At 43.6% G+C, this 16,545-nt stretch overlaps 2 protein-coding genes across 2 annotated transcripts in view; both read right to left on the bottom strand.

Moving 5' to 3' along the window:
* Nucleotides 1-289: 289 nt before the first annotated feature.
* LOC143274948 (uncharacterized) lies at nt 290-1,589 on the bottom strand. Its single transcript, XM_076578956.1, has one exon. It carries the CDS (start codon nt 1,318-1,320, stop codon nt 715-717), a length of 606 nt encoding a protein of 201 aa, XP_076435071.1. The 5' UTR covers nt 1,321-1,589; the 3' UTR covers nt 290-714.
* Nucleotides 1,589-16,545, bottom strand: part of LOC143274657 (arg8-vasotocin receptor-like) — a 15,033-nt gene continuing 76 nt past the window's right edge. The window contains exons 1-4 of the mRNA XM_076578530.1: nt 16,336-16,545; nt 8,088-8,196; nt 3,972-4,230; nt 1,589-2,071 (exon numbers count right to left, since the gene is read on the bottom strand). The exon at nt 16,336-16,545 is cut by the window's right edge and continues 76 nt beyond it. Coding sequence (XP_076434645.1) covers nt 1,604-2,071; nt 3,972-4,230; nt 8,088-8,196; nt 16,336-16,545 — 1,046 coding nt within the window. The 3' untranslated portion in view covers nt 1,589-1,603. The remainder of the gene's footprint in view (nt 2,072-3,971; nt 4,231-8,087; nt 8,197-16,335) is intronic.

Raw genomic sequence — 16,545 nt, 5'->3', positions numbered from 1 at the left:
CATAAAGAGCGCACAACATTGCAAACATCTTTTGCTCTCGAGTCTTCTTCTGCCCCACGTGTAGCTGATCCCACAGCTTATACGCTGGGACACGTCAACCAGCAGTAACTTTGCAAATGCTGAAACAAACATGTTTTGGGTGTTGACCCTCCCATGTCAGGAGCCAGCCTCTGTCTCAGTTCTAGTGGTCCTACTTTCTGCAGTGGTAAATCAGCGAAGTGTTATGATTCTAGACACCCTGTTTCTTGCATTTAAACAAACAAAAAAAAACCCTCTTTCCATACGAACGGCGAAAGAGACGACGTTAACAGCGTTTCACCCCAATTACCATCATCAAAATATTGCAAGCGGAACGCTCTTATACTGAAGAGGTGAATGTTGACAAAGAATACCACAATTCTGACGACGGAAGCTAAAGGTTGGGTCACTGAGACACCCACTGGACATCCGAGGGGTCTGTGTGGAGGAGAAGAGAAGACTGGCCGTACTGAGTGAGTTAATGAAGTGTTACTGTTCTGGGGATCATGCAAAAAGGTGTGTCAACAAAGTGTAATAGTTCCATTAGTTCTGCTTAGCAGACTTTCCTAAGTTCTATTTGTTCTCATACGTATGTTAGTGGAGTAAAACATACCGTTTGTGTGCAGAATTAGAAAGTCACAGCTATTGTAGTCCTGCGAACTATGCAACGCTACTACAATGCCACTGACCAAGGTTTTAGCGGAATCTGCTTGTTAGCGATCTCCACAAGCTAGATACATTTTCCCTGAAGGAAGAACTGAGGGCAATGTAAATGATGGGGTTGGCAAAGTGGTTCAGAATATAGCCGGTGGATCCGTAATTCCGAAGCGCGATCTCATACGATTTGGGCGGCGTGGCGTAGCCCACATGGAAGAACCACACCATGGCCACAAAAGGTGGGATCCAGCTGAGGATGAACACTATGGTCACTACCATCAGCAACAACGTCAGACGGAAGCTGCGCGAGGTTCGCTGAATGGTTGCTCTGGTGACGGTCACATTTCTGGTGAGTTTTGGGGAGAAGTTGGTATGTCCATCATCTGAAGGGATGGTGGATCTGGGTGTTTCACTGACACGTTGTGATACAGGAGGGAGGATGGTGGTGGCTGGCTTGACTTGCCTGTTTCGTTTCCTTCTGAAAAAATTTCCAAATGCTCTAAGTCCTTGTTGACCCGTCTTTGGCGAGGACTTCTCTAACGCCTGTCCTCCTGTTTTCTGCGTCGTTGGTGTAAGATTTCCATTATCTCCACTGGTAACATTATTCGAACGGAAAAGGTTTCTTCTTTTACTCCCCGCCTTCATGCTTTCTGATAACTTGTCAGTAGTCTGTTGGTTTTGAGAGGATTCACTGCCCTGGCCTGTGGCAATACGAGATACACCTGTTGGATTCTCCAGTGTTGGACAATTGTCTGCAACAGTACTGCGTGCTTGGCCCACGTCCCTGAATGTGGAAGACTCGCTGGAATTTTTCTCAAGTTCTTCCGCGGATTCAGAATAACTCTTTCTGTCTTCTATCACACTGATACTTTTCTCGTATGCTCCATCAGAAGAAGAAACATTGTTCAGGTGGGCATTCGCTTGATTATCATTGTCTGTTTCGCCGAAACTGGAGCATGACTGACCGAGGAACTTCCTGGTTTGCTTTCCCCTCCGTATCTATTGTGTCCTCTTGGGCAGACTTTTGCAGGTAGGGTGCTGAATCCGTGTTTGGGTTGAAACTGAACACGGCGTTCTCTTGGCACAGTGGTGTGGTGGTTGCCTCGGAGGAACGTTCGACACCTCGAGTCTTCTCATGAACGTGATTGTCATTCTCTTGCCAGGCCTTCATGGGAGGGTGTAGGAGCGAGGTGGCCATCGCATGACTCGCACTCTCCGCTTCCTGGTGACTGGATGGCTTGGTGGCTGTGGGCGGTGAGGCTTTGCATGGGGGCACGATGTGCTCCACATTGGTCACCCCCACCTGGTTACCCTGGGTAGCCTGTGTCAACCTGGCACCTTTCTCCCTGGTCTGTCGGTCTTGGTGTGCCTTCATGATCTGCTGGGAGTTCCTCACCTGCAAAATATACAGCGGGTCGTTTAGTTTGTGCTTGCGGAAATTTGACATGGATATTTCTCCTAAAATTTAAGGAAAAAAAATGTGTGATGTGTAGTTTTATATTTCAACAAACATCAAAGTGTTAATGTACACGTCTAAAATTCTTGCAATCGTAACTTCTAGCGACATTTAGTGAGATTAAAACTCCTAAGGTGAAAGCAGTTAACGACGTTTAGAGTCTGGGTACCTATTACAATTAATTTTCATTTGAGTTATGATGGCGGAAACGACATATTCCTCTGTATAAAGCTGCTGGTATGTCGTTATATCAGGCCTGCCTTCATGGTGGCTGATTGATAAGCCCCTAAGGCATATATGATGTTGTGCCCAGGCCCACAAATCACCCCACTCTGCTTGTGTAAACATTCAGAAGAACTGATCGATGTGCAGACGTGATCCTCGAGGTAATAGGATGCAAAGAAATGGAAGAGCTCTTTCCTCAATGATGAAAACATTTCAATCCTTAGCTAACTATTCTGGGGTAGAGTTGAGCTAAACGCCTGTTGTCTTTCGCCTCAGGGAAAGAAATGGTCAGAGCACGTGGTGCTCGCTGACATTGGTGCTTTAACTGAAGGCACGCCCCTGCTGTATGTATGGTCATTGTCGACTTTGGTTTGTCTGCAGTGTGAAGCCAAGATTCCTGGTAGATGAGGCAGCCTTAGTGTGGTGATGCATGCACGTCATTTTGTGTAACTCTGTACCACTTATGACTTGACTCCAGATCTCTGTACCCTTGCTGATCGTAAAAGCACTGTGTTAGATTGCATTGCGTTGTATTGTATTGCATTGTTTTGTATTGTATTGCATAGTATTGTATTGCATTCTTTCTCTGTTTCTGGACCTTGCGATTGGAATGAACTTCCTTTTTCGCTTCGTCAAGTCTCCACACTCAGCTCTTTCAAGTCTGGCCTTAAAACCCACCTCTTCCCAAAATAGCCTCCCTTGCCTGCCCTTCCTTGTCTTTAGTTTCTGCAGTATTAGAGTTATGCATGCGTGTGAATGACTGGTGCGAAAGCGCTTTGATTTGTCTCTGCACAAGATCCAGCGCTATATAAATACCATTATTATTATTATTATTATTGCATTGCATTACATTTTTGCCACAACAGATTTCTTTGTGCGAATTTTAGGCAGCTCTTCATGAGAAGAACGTGTCGCCACAGTGCAGTGCCACCATTTTCTTTCTGTCAGCAAGGGTATTTGTATGACTACCAAAGTGGATTTTACCAGGGGTGACATCTTTCTTGTCATGGGTTAGGTTCATGCTGGACACGGGATCTCGGTTTATCGTCTCATCCGAATGACTAGCAACCAGACCACATATGAAGGTCCGAACAGGAGGAAGTAAAGGTCCAGTTCACATTATAAGGCTCAAACACGTGCGTACTCACTACGTAGTCAAGCATGCTACCACTAAGTCACCACTCCATTGTGATAACGAACAAGAAACGACACATAGTTTGTCTCAAGAAACAATATATTGGACGATAAACAACGCATGCCACACACCAACCTACACGCGCACACACGTGTTTACCAGCCTCGCAGACACAGGCCACTAAATCAACTGCCCATACATACATGCCACGAGACACAATGCGAACATTCGTACACAGAATGGTGCGGTAACACAAGAGACATCTTCATCCCATGCAAGGCGAAAGATGTAATGGCTTCCCATCAATCCATGGTTACACTGTCAAGTGGCTGTCACTGTTCACGTGTTCGTGTCATGTTAATTCTATCTCGCTTGGCCTAAAATAGCTTTTGCAATTCCCCAGGCTAAAATCGCCTTGAATGACCAACTGACCTTGACACTGATTGACCCACTGACCTTGACAACGACTGACCCACTGACCTTGACGATGATCAAGGCGTAGCAGACGACGACGACGACGAGCATGGCAAGGAAGCCGACGAAGAGGACGGTGTAGTAGTTCTTGACGTAAACGAAGCCCAGCAGAGAAATGACGACTGTGCACTGGCCCTGAGCAGTGTCAGCGTACACCCAGAAGGTGGGCAGCGCCGACAGCAGGCTGAGCCCGGAGATCAACACCACGCAGTTCCGGGAAAACCGCGCAGTGATCTGCACCGTTGGCTTGCACACCTTGATGTACCTGCCAAAAAAAAAAAAAGAAAAAAAAAGGGGGGTGGGGGGTGGGAGAAAAAAAAGAAAAGAAAAAATTGCATCTTTTCTGCATTTCTCTGTGCCTTTTTATTTATTTATTTAGTTTTTTTACTTTTCTTTCTTTCTCTCCTATGGTACAATGCTGTTGCTGACAGGCTTACAACGGGCACAGCTACTTCTTCTTCTTCGTTCATGGGCTGCAATTCCCACGTTCACTCGTTATGTACACGAGTGGGCTTTTCCGTGCATGAATGACCGTTTTTACCCCCGCCATGTAGGCAGCCATACTCCGTTTCCGGGGTTAGGGTACAACTACAAAGCAAGAGCAATGCAGGGCGGAACGTCACGTCTCCCGAGACTGACGGATGCTTATCACTCAAGAGAGTCATATTAATTTGTGGCCTGCAGACAATCGCTTTGTGAGCAGTGAGCATATTAATCTTCATGCAGACATGAACAAAAAATGCGCGTAATTACTGGGCTGTTAAAACCTTCACTGCCATACACGTATGACGTACGTGCATAGTGACGTCACTGATGACGTCATCAGAAAAGTGGGGAGGGGATAGCTCTGGAAGGCTGAAAATTCACAGTTTATCTAGAATGGTATATCTCCAGACCATTTTCTCAGTTTTCGGCTTATTGTTTTGGATAATGTTTTATGACCTGAAATACCATTTTCTACTGTTTTCCCCATGGCACTGAAGGGAATTTGCAGCAATTAAGGTAATTAGATTGCTGTCATATCGAGCGGAGATTTGCGTCAACTTAGACCTATTGTGGAAAAGAAAACTTGATACACAAACTAAATCGTGTACGAAACATTGCTTTGTTAGGAGAAAGTGTTAATTTTTGTGTGTGTGTTGTTGTTTTTTTCTTTCTTTTTCGTTGTTGTACTTATTTCTCTTATTCTCTCTTTGTCCTGTGCTTTGTTTTATGTATCCGTACGTTCCATACTTTTTCTTTTCTTTTTGGTCAACTTTTCTTTCTTTGGTTTTTCTTTTTGTTTGGAATATAAAAGTGTGTGTGGATGTGGGTGTGGGTGTGTGTGCTCAGTAAGGGTTGTTCTTCATATAATTATTACTGTTTTCTCCACACCCGCACTCACATACCCACCCACCCACACTTTACGTTTGTGTCCTCCAAAGCCACAATAGAATCGGAATAATCTCAGTTAAACAGGGTGTCTTCACTAATTTATATCGACACCCTCACCACACACACACACACACACACCACCACCACCACCAGTCACCAGCGCCGCCACTATCACCACCACTACAACGTCTCTCTCTCGCTCCTGATGATAATTCCCATCGTAATGAGAGCGACGTGAAAATTAATGTGCTGTGCCTTATGCCTGTGAACCAGTCTCCATCATAGATAATTATGATAGCTGCATGATTTTGTGCAGCAGTGGTTTGTGGGCAAATCGATTCGGTCGAGGTCGTGACATCTTCTATAATTCAGAGTTGCATCAACCAGCCATTCAAACGGAGACAACTTCCTCTGCTGTCCTCAGGTGGCAAATTATTCCCCCTCTCTATCCCTTGATGAAAAAAAGAAAAGAAAAAAAAAAAGAAAAAAAAAAGTGCGCTTGCATACGATATTGCGCAATCACTGACAACTAACGCAATATGCAGTCGTTCTGTGTCTTCGAACTTTTCAGTGAAATGATAATGATAACAACAACAAAACCAGCAGCAGCAATAGCAACAACACAGCAGCAACAATGATGATAATAATACAATGCTAACTACCACTGCTGGCGATGACGACAATTACTGCGCATTTTAATCTGATTTTTTTTCTCTCTCTCTCTTTCTTTTTTTAATCTCTTTATGTTATGCCTGATCAGATTGCGTTTGTGTTTATAGCAAGCCTGTGAATGCAGAAATTAAATTCCAGGTGGATTAACTCTTTCCATACGAACGGCGAAAGAGACGACGTTAACAGCGTTTCTCCCCAATTACCACCATCAAAATATTACAAGCGGAAGGCTCTTACACTGAAGAGGTGAATGTTGACAAAGAATACCACAATTCTGACGACGGAAGCTAAAGGTTGGGTCATTGAGACACCCACTGGACATCCGAGGGGTCTGTGTAGAGGAGAAGAGAGGACTGGCCGTACTGAGTGAGTTAATGAAGCGTTTTTGAGTTGATCTGATAATTTGATACATTCGAAATGAATCCACCTCTGATGAACAGCCGACGAGGATAACCCATCCGAATTAGACTTCAGAACTGATTTTCTTCTCGCAGGTATTGTTTGCTGTGTCATGTTGACCTACACAGTACATACGCATCTGTTCATGTAGCTTGCTTGACGATGTGTTCCATACATGTAGCCTATGTATTGCATGTACATGTACACGCGCGCACAATTGATTGTGTGTGTGTGTGTGTGTGTGTGTGTGTGTGTGTGTGTGTGTGTGTGTGTGTGTGTGTGTGTGTTTCTTTCTTTCTTTCTTTCTTTCTTTCTCTATATACGGTTTACTGAAGGCATTTTGTGTGTATAAATTTAACATTGACAAAGTGTTGTGTTGATTTGTTTTGTAAAACACCTACAGCACTTCTTATTGGATAGAGTATTGTATGTATCCATTCTCCTTTATCATCATCATCATCTTCTTCTTCTTTTTTTCTTCTTCTTCTTTTCAAGCCATTATCGTTGTTATTTTTGCGATTGTTGTTATTGTCATTATTGTTATTTTAACAACACCCATGAAGATCCATTTGACTGCACAGCTAACACTACACGATAACTGAATTTTGTTTTTGTTTTTATTTTTATTTGTATTTGTATTTCTGTTTATCACAACAGATTTCTCTGTGTGAAATTCGGGCTGCTCTCCCCAGGGAGAGCGCATCGCTATACTACAGCGCCACCCATTATTTTGGTATTTTTTCCTGCGTGCAGTTTTATTTGTTTTTCCTATCGAAGTGGATTTTTCGACAGAATTTTGCCAGGAACATCCCTTTTGTTGCCGTGGGTTCTTTTACGTGCGCTAAGTGCATGCTGCACACGGGACCTCGGTTTATCGTCTCATCCGAATGGTGAGTTTTGGTAGCTCGTTGGAAAGCCTATCCCAGGAATGTATAAGAAACTAAAATCAAATCAAATATATGAAAAATGAATAGATAATAAGTAAACATTCAGATATGACAGAAGGTAAATGATTAAAGTAAAATGAGAACACACCGCCAGAACGATTGTCAGTTGAGTTGGTTGGGCAGTGGGAATGAATGCTAATCTTGTTTTATTTGTTTGTTATCAGCTACACACACCCCTCTCTCTCTCTCTCTCTCTCTATATATATATATATATACATGTATATAGAAGAAGTCAAGAGACGCATCCGCAATGAAATCGGGCCCTATACTGACCTTCAAACACTCGCCAGACAACGAAAACTGAAGTGGTTTGGTCATGTCACACGCTCCTCTGGTCTTGCTAAAACAATCTTACAAGGCACAGTCAGGGGAGGAAGAAGAAGAGGCAGACAAAGGAAGAGATGGGAGGACAACATTCGAGAGTGGACAGGCATGGAGCTGAGAGACACCCTGAGAGCGGCCGAGAGACGCGAGGACTGGAGAAAGGTGGTTGACAAAGCTTCGAAGGCGCCCCAAAGGATTCGGAATCTGAGGGATCGGTGACGGTGACGTGACATATATATATATATGACAGAGAGAGAGAGAGGGAGATAGAAGGCAGCTCAGAGCAAAGAAGAGGGAAAGACAAACAGAGATGGAGATATGCAGATGGACAGAGAGAGAGAGAGAGAGGAAGAGGGGGGGGGAGGGGGGGGTGGGGGGGTGACGTCAAACGACGTCATGACCCAACCTGTCAATGGCGATGAAGGCGAACAGAATGACGGAAGCAGTGATGACGGATTGTGACAGCCAGTAGACAAACTTACACAGAGCGTCACTGCCATGTTGCCGCCAGTGACCTGTACACACAGAGAAATATGTCATTAGATTGATAGGTAGGTAGGTAAGTAGGTAGGTAGGTAGGTTGGTAGGTAGGTAGGTTGGTAGGGAGGTAGGTGGGTGGGTAAGTAGGTAGGTAGACAAACTTACACAGAGCGTCACTACCATGTTGCCGCCAGTGACCTGTACACAGGGAGAAAGAGGTCATTGGGCCTGAAACCTGAATGAATGACACAGGAAACGAATGATGAGCGCCCAGCGGCAGTCAGCCGTCTGTGTCGCAGCTTGTTGTGCAAACTGTGTTTGTTGAGCGCTTAAAACTTGGCCTCGCATATAATTTTTCACTGTAGTTTGATGAAGCCTTTTGTACACGAAAGTGTGTCTTCACAAGTGACTGAGAACGTTGATGTTTTTGACTTTTTGCATTCATTATCAGTTGTTTCAGTTTAACGACTTCTCTTTTACGAAGTCCTTTAAGTAATTTCCTGTAACTGTATTTAGAGTTGTTTTGTTGTTGTTGTTTTTTCTTCCAAATTTCACCCACATTTTTACCCTCATTTGCCCAGTTTCTCCCAACCCTCCATTCATCCACATCTCCCACCCCTTCTAACCGATAATATTCAGATGTATTCATAAATACTTTAACAAAATGTCTTCAATCACCGATATGTGTGACGGGACATTAAACAAAATTCCTCCTCCACTTGGCCTCGCTCCTATTAGAGGTGCTCTAATATCATAAGTATCCATACCACCTTTCCCCCACATCCACTCCCTTAATGAGGCGCACGTAATCTGTGACATTAATAAATCCAGGAAATACGAGAATGAGAAATGGCAACAGCTGGAAAATGTGAGAGCACCTTCTTCTTCTTCTTCTTCGTTCGTGGGCTGCAACTCCCACGTTCACTCGTATGCACACGAGTGGGCTTTTACGTGTATGACCGTTTTTACCCTGCCATGTAGGCAGCCATACTCCGTTTTCGGGGATGTGCATGCTGGGTATGTTCTTGTTTCCATAACCCACCGAACGCTGACATGGATTACAGGATCTTTAACGTGCGTATTTGATCTACTGCTTGGATATACACACGAAGGGGGTTCAGGCACTAGCAGGTCTGCACATATGTTGACCTGGGAGATTAGTAAATTAGTGAGAGGGATCAAAACTTGTCATCCCATCGTTGTTTAGGTGTTGAATTGTTAGTGAATGACAGAGGGGGCCTATAAGCGGTGCAGCACCGGCTGGGAGCGCGCGCAGACTGACCGTTGCAGTTGTGTAATACTTGGCGGACCCACCACGAGAGAAGTGTGTGTGGGCAGTATTTGAAATTGTGTATAGGGCCGAAACGGTCAAGTGTTAAGACCACTGAGACCAGTATGTATGTGTATGTGAAAGACAGCCTACAAGCGTCAAAGCAAAGATAAGTGATTTTTCTGTGAAGTTGATTAATAATTTGTTATCGCGTTATTGTTTAATGCTTGAATTATTAGTAAATTAGTGAGAGGGATCAAAACTTGTCATCCCATCGTTGTTTAGGTGTTGAATTGTTAGTGAATGACAGAGGGGGCCTATAAGCGGTGCAGCACCGGCTGGGAGCGCGCGCAGACTGACCGTTGCAGTTGTGTAATACTTGGCGGACCCACCACGAGAGAAGTGTGTGTGGGCAGTATTTGAAATTGTGTATAGGGCCGAAACGGTCAAGTGTTAAGACCACTGAGACCAGTATGTATGTGTATGTGAAAGACAGCCTACAAGCGTCAAAGCAAAGATAAGTGATTTTTCTGTGAAGTTGATTAATAATTTGTTATCGCGTTATTGTTTAATGCTTGAATTATTAGTAAATTAGTGAGAGGGATCAAAACTCCCCTCGCTCGCTCCGCTCGCTCGGGGAATATTAGAACAGGACCTTTTTTTTCTTTTTTTTTTTTTTTTTTTTTTTTTTTTTTTTTTCCAAAATAAAATCTGCTACTCAAAAACACCCAGATGCACCCTTCCATTGACTAAGAGGAGACAACCTGACAAAATCCCCAATCCCACGGCTTTCATACAGTACCAATGGGATGAATGGCTGTTGGGTTAAACAGTCACTAACTGTATGCAGTCTGGCCTTAGGGCGACACCAGGCTGACGGACTCCACACAGATGGACATCCATTGCCCTTCCCTGATAAGAGGCTCTGTCAGGGTGACCGAATATTTTCCCTCACCACATAGAACACCCTTCTATGGATACCAACAAAACCCTGTCTCGCGTGCACCTCGGGGATCAGCTGCATAGCACGAGACATAAATTCAGATCCCCAAAACCCCAAAACAGGCGTGGCAAAAGAGGTGGGAAAAGATCGTGCTTAGGTAGCAGAATGACAAAAGCAGAGCGGCTGTCAAAGAAATTCTTTAGAATCGGCAGTTGGAATTGTTCCAGCGCAAGAATGAGAATCTCAACAATTGAGAAATTGGCATATGATTTTGACATTCTATGTCTCCAAGAGACCAGGACAAGTGCAGACAGACCAATACATTTTGAGAATTTCACAGTCTTTCAAAGGAATGAAGGAAGAGGGGTAGCAATCATACTGAACAAAAACCTAAAAAACAAAGTTTCCACCATAAATCTAGAGAAATGGTGTAGCAACTCATGTGAATTATTGGGGGTTCGTCTTGACAAACCTGACGGAGTTCACAAAAGCATCGTGCTCATCAATGCCTACGTTCACCCAGGAACCTGCACAACAAAAGAGAATTGGGCCTTTTTAGAGGAAATAGAGAACGAACTTGGAGACTCGGTCATTATCTGTGGAGACCTCAATGCAAGATCAAAGTTATGGGACCAGCGGAACACAAACCCACAAGGACTCGCACTTGAAGGAATGATAGGGGAAATTCTTCTTAGCCCTTTAACAACCACATCCCCAACTCGCCTTGGAACAAGACAAGGGGACAGTGACAGTGTGATCGACATCGCTCTAACATCTCCAAAATTCAGAGCAGAAATGAATGCAGAGACACTTCCATACCAAGGCAGCGACCACCTCCCGGTAGCTTTCAGTCTACAGAAACTGTCCGATAAACCCTGTATGAAACTGCGTGATCCATTTCAGTATGAAACCAAAGAGACAACCGTCATCGAAAAATTAAGACGCAGAAGAAACAAAAGAACGGCACTGAACAGGATGCAAACTATTCAGCCCCCATGGTGGAATACCGACACAGAGAGAGCCTGGATAGAAAAACATGCGGCTGTCAAACTTTGGCAAAAAGAAAGAACAAAACCATCTCCGGACAAAGATATTGAAACAAAAATGAAAGAAAAAACTAAACAGTTTGAAGTCATTGCTCAAGAGGCCAAAAATGACAAGTGGAAACAGTTTTGCGAGGCACTCAGTTATGACACAACATTGACAGAGTTCTGGCAATTTTATCGTCGCATGGAAGGGAAAACGTGCACAACAACAACCCCAGACATGTTAGACACTGACGGAACCAAGCTTAAGACAAATGAAGAAAAAGGATCTGCCTTGCTCAAACGTTTCATACAACAGAGTGATCAAAGAAACTTAGATGAGAAAAAGAAATATGTTGAGGAGTTAAACCAAACCCTTATGCAGACTGGACCTGATGATGACTTGACAATGGATGATCTAAACGAGGCAATAGCTAAATGCAAGAAAGAATCGGCTCCTGGCCCAGACAAAGTTCGTTACTCAGACATCAAGGAGCTATCGGAAGAAGACAGAAGCAAACTTTTCAATCTATATCAAAACAGTCTCCACAATGGACAGGTGCCGGAGGACTGGACACACAGCTTCTTAAAACCCATACCAAAACCAGGAAAGGACCATCGTCAGGTAAGCGGCTACCGGATCCTAACCATGCAAAACATTGTTGGAAAGCTCATGGAACGCATGATAGCCAGGAAACTTGCAAGGGATCTTGAACACAGGCACATTCTCCCTTCAAATCAAGGTGGTTACAGAACAGGCAAGTCCACATGGGAAAATGCAGCTGCTTTTGCATATGAGGTGTATGAAGGATTTCAAAGAAAAGAAGAAACACTAGCAGTAGCAATTGACCTTGAAGATGCCTACAATAAAGTCCAGTTTGCGCACCTCATGGAGCTGCTACTAAGGTATGGAGTAAGTTTGACACTGACAAGATGGATAGCAGCAGCGCTTCAGGAAAGAACCGTCGTCCTACGCCTCGGAGATTGGATGTCTGCACCTTCTAAACTATCCATGGGACTGCCACAAGGGTCTCCACTCTCTCCTGTCCTCTACAATGTCTACACGAAGGGCCTTGCAGACTTAAACAACAATGGAATTGCTCGGGTGCTTACCCTTGCGGATGACGGCCTGGTCTTCAAAACTTCAAAAAATGCTCAGGAAAGAACTGAAGCCGTCCAGAAACAACTAAACAATATTGCTCAATGGTGCAAAGACACAGGATCTTCCATCAATCCAGCGAAAGCCCAAACGTTGCTGTGCACCCTCAACAACAAAACCGCGAGCAAATCACCACCTTCTGTGTCATTCGATGGGATTCAAATTGAGAAAACTGAATGCCTACGCTACCTAGGAATACACTTCGACAGGATGCTGACCTTCAGAAAACATACGGAAAACACTGTTCTCAAATGCAAAAAGGGCCTTTCAGTCTTAAAAGCAATGGCAACCAAAGGAATTGAACAACGCCACCTCTTCCTGCTATACCAATCACTCGTCCTCAGTGTGATCGACTACGGACTTGGGCTAACAACACCGTCTCAAAGCAACCTCCTAAAATTAGAAAGAGTCCAAAATAAAGCTATGAGGCTGATCCTTGGAACAACAAAAGACACGCCCACAGAAACCATGCGATACCTGCTTGACCTTCCTTCAGTGCAGGCCAGAAACAAGTTAGAACAGGTCAAGACCTACTTCAAAGCATTAGAAAACCCTCAAAACCCACTGCATGACGCAGTCAAAGAACAAAAAGGCAGCCGTCTAGGACGAGGAAGATCATGGATGGGGCAAGCAGAAGACACAATCCAGCTAGTATGCCGACTTCAAGACCTGAAAGAAACAAAAGAATGGGAGAAAAACCCCGAAAACCTCAACCATCTATTCAACACAGTCATTTCACCCACTCTAGGAAGACATTGTCGGAATGGCCAGAGGGCAAAACTGATGCGGAAGTGAAGCTGCTTATAGAAGAAAGTAAAGGGAGGGTCATCTCTTTCCCCATATACACAAGTTTTGGTGTACATTAAAGACAAGTGTGGTTGGGATTCTGGTAAACACTACAGCACACTTTTGGAAGAATTGTTGCCTACAATCACATCACATCCTCCCTAAGCATTAATCGTTGTATATTGCCATCAGTGCTTATCGTCCTTCATTGTTATTTACAAACCAGAAGCCATGACTAAGCCTAACACACACGAAACTATAAGAATTATTTGATTCGGAACGATAGACCTAGAGTGAAACGCATGCGCCGGGAACGGTCAGATTAATACAGCGCACATGTCATATTTCCGGGCATGCATGGTTTTATGAAATGAGCGACAGACAACTTGCAGGAACCAACACCCGAGCCGTGGCTCTTTAGGAAAATCGAGGGAATCCTCAGTAATAGCCCATCAAGATGACCTTTAATACAGAACAGGTACTCAAAGCCTCCCCATTGATAGCTAAACAAATAAATTAAAACTGAGAGAGGAAAGCCGTAAACATATAATCAATGAAAGGTAACACGAAGCTTTAAATCAAAAAAAATGGAACACACCACCAACGATGGCCAGTAATTTCTAAAAGAACTTGTTTTATTGTGGTTTCCTACCCAATACAACAAACCGAGCAACACACAGATGCACACGTACCAAAGCAATCAAATCTTTCTCCCTCCCTCTTCGCCTATCATGGCTTGTATTTTTTATTATGTTGAGGAGAGAGTGAGCTTTGAGTGCGTTGAGAAAGGCGCAGAGATGAAATTGCAACAAGTGGACAGGAGGAGAAGCAGTGAACGTGTGTGAGTGAGAGTGAGGGGAGGTGGGAGTGGAGGGGAGGGGGGTGAGTAGGGTAGATCACCTGTCAATGGCATGAAGGGAAGCAAGAGGATCATGGAACGTTTAAGAGTAAAAATATAAGATATCATATGTTCGCATGATATACTACATGAAATATATCATTAGATAATTATAGTAGTATAATATTGTGTAGTAGGTTGGTGTGGAGGTGAGTAGGGGTATGTGTGTAGTGCTGAAACAAGATTAACAGTGTTCACTACTGTTGGAGTGTGTTTGGGAGTGGGTATTGGCCGTGAACCGATAGTAGACAAGGAAATAAGTGTGGAGCGCCTAGCGGAGTGCAGCGTAATGTTGTGCAGTTGTTGTGAAACTGTGTTTGTTGAGCGCTTACTTGTGATATAATTTTCACTGTGCTTTATGATGTCTTGTACACGAATGTGTTCACAGTCTGAGAGTGTGTGTTTTGTTTGTGTTTTTGTGTGTTTGTTGCGTTTAACGACTTATCTTGACTAGAAAGTCGTTGAGGAGGGTAAGTTTGCTGGTAATGTATCTGAGTGTGTGTTGTTGTTGTGTCTTTACTTATATTATTTTACCCGTCTTTCACATATGTAAACTCATGTCTCCATTCATTCTCCCACCGTTTAACCGATGAATTGTGTCTTCAAAATATTTAACAAATGTCTTCAATCACCATTGTTGCGGGCATTAAAAAATTCCTCCTCTTGGTCCTTAATAGTGCTTAATTCTAGTATCTACTACTTTATTACTCCACCTCCTTTTCTAATCTGTACATTATAATTAAAATACTGAGATGATATATGCAAGCTTGATCTATTTTTCTTCCCCGTTGGGTTTGTTTATTTTTATCTTTTATTTGTGTTTTTTTTTCTTTTTAGTGGTATGTTTTCATAGCTGACTAGCGGTTTTGGTTTCACGCTGCATGGATCAGGCATCTTCTGCGTATTTGTCTACTGTGGATATCCGAAGGGGCTTTCTAGGACAACTAGCAAGTCTGAAACTGACCTGGGAGATCGTAAAAATCTCCAACCTTTACCCACTAGGCGCCGTCACCCTGATTCGAACCCGGGACCCTCGGATTGACAGTCCAACGCTTTAACCACTCGGCTATTGCGCCCGTCTTGTGAGAGCACCAACTCCCCATGATGTTTTCATCGTAATTCAAAGTGGGTGTCGCCAAGGGGATCCAGTTTCCCCATATGTATTTGTACTGTGTTCAGAAATTTTGACATGTAAAATTAAAGAAGATGATAATATCAGGGATAAAGATATATTACATTCAAACTTCAAAATCAGTCAGTTTGCAAACGATACATCTTCCTAACTGAAAGGAGATAAAGCATCGTATGAAAGGCTATTCCATAACATTGATTAATCTGAAGAAATCTCAGGTTTGAAAGTCAATTATGAAAAAAACGTAGAATGTTTGTTTGGGACAAGTGAAAAAGTCTGCCAATATATTCTAACCTGAAAAGAGAATGACGTGGAACCCTCCAAGATATAAACTCATTGGCGTTTGGTTTACAAATGAACTGTCAAAAATCACAGAGATTAATACTTCAGACAAGTAAAAAAATACATTCAAGATTTGGTGAAAACCCCTCTTGGTAGAATCGCAGTACTGAAGTCTCTTATAATCATGAAAACCTATATACATATGGATACTTCAGCCAATAGAGACATAAAATGGTTACAAAAACAAAGTTATCAGTTTATACGGGTTAATAAACCGGACAAGATTAAAAGAAAATATTCTGCACAGAACGTTGAAAATGGAGGATAGAAAACAACATGCAAGCTTTTAAAAACAGTATGATATATAATGTCTAGAATGCAGACCGCACCTGTCTCCACAGGTAAACCAAACAGTGTGACACATGGTATCTACAATGCTCACCTCACCTGTCTCCACAGGTAAACCAAACAGTATGATACATGGTATCTACAATGCTGACCTCACCTGTCTCCACAGGTAAACCAAACAGTATGATACATGGTATCTACAATGCTCACCTCACCTGTCTCCACAGGTAAACCAAACAGTGTGACACACGGTATCTACAATGCAGGCCACACCTGTCTCCACTGGTAAACCAAACAGCATGATACACGGTATCTACAATGCTCCCCTCACCTGTCTCCATAGCCAGGTGGGTGGGAACCCTGAAGAGGCAGACGATCAGGTCCAGAACAGCGATGTGCAGAATGTACCAGTCGCAGCTCGTCTTCACCTTCACCACCGCGTAGGCCACCAGCACCAGCAGGTTCCCCGGCACGCCGACCGCGATGGCCAGCGACAGGTAAACGACATGGTAGTAATGCAGCTCGCGCGGCGTAGAGGCGG

This window comes from Babylonia areolata, chromosome 29, assembly GCF_041734735.1.
Source record: "Babylonia areolata isolate BAREFJ2019XMU chromosome 29, ASM4173473v1, whole genome shotgun sequence".
Lineage (NCBI taxonomy): Eukaryota > Metazoa > Mollusca > Gastropoda > Neogastropoda > Buccinidae > Babylonia > Babylonia areolata.
The sequence above is the reverse complement of the archived record's forward strand: the minus strand, read 5'-3'. Positions and strand labels throughout refer to the sequence as shown.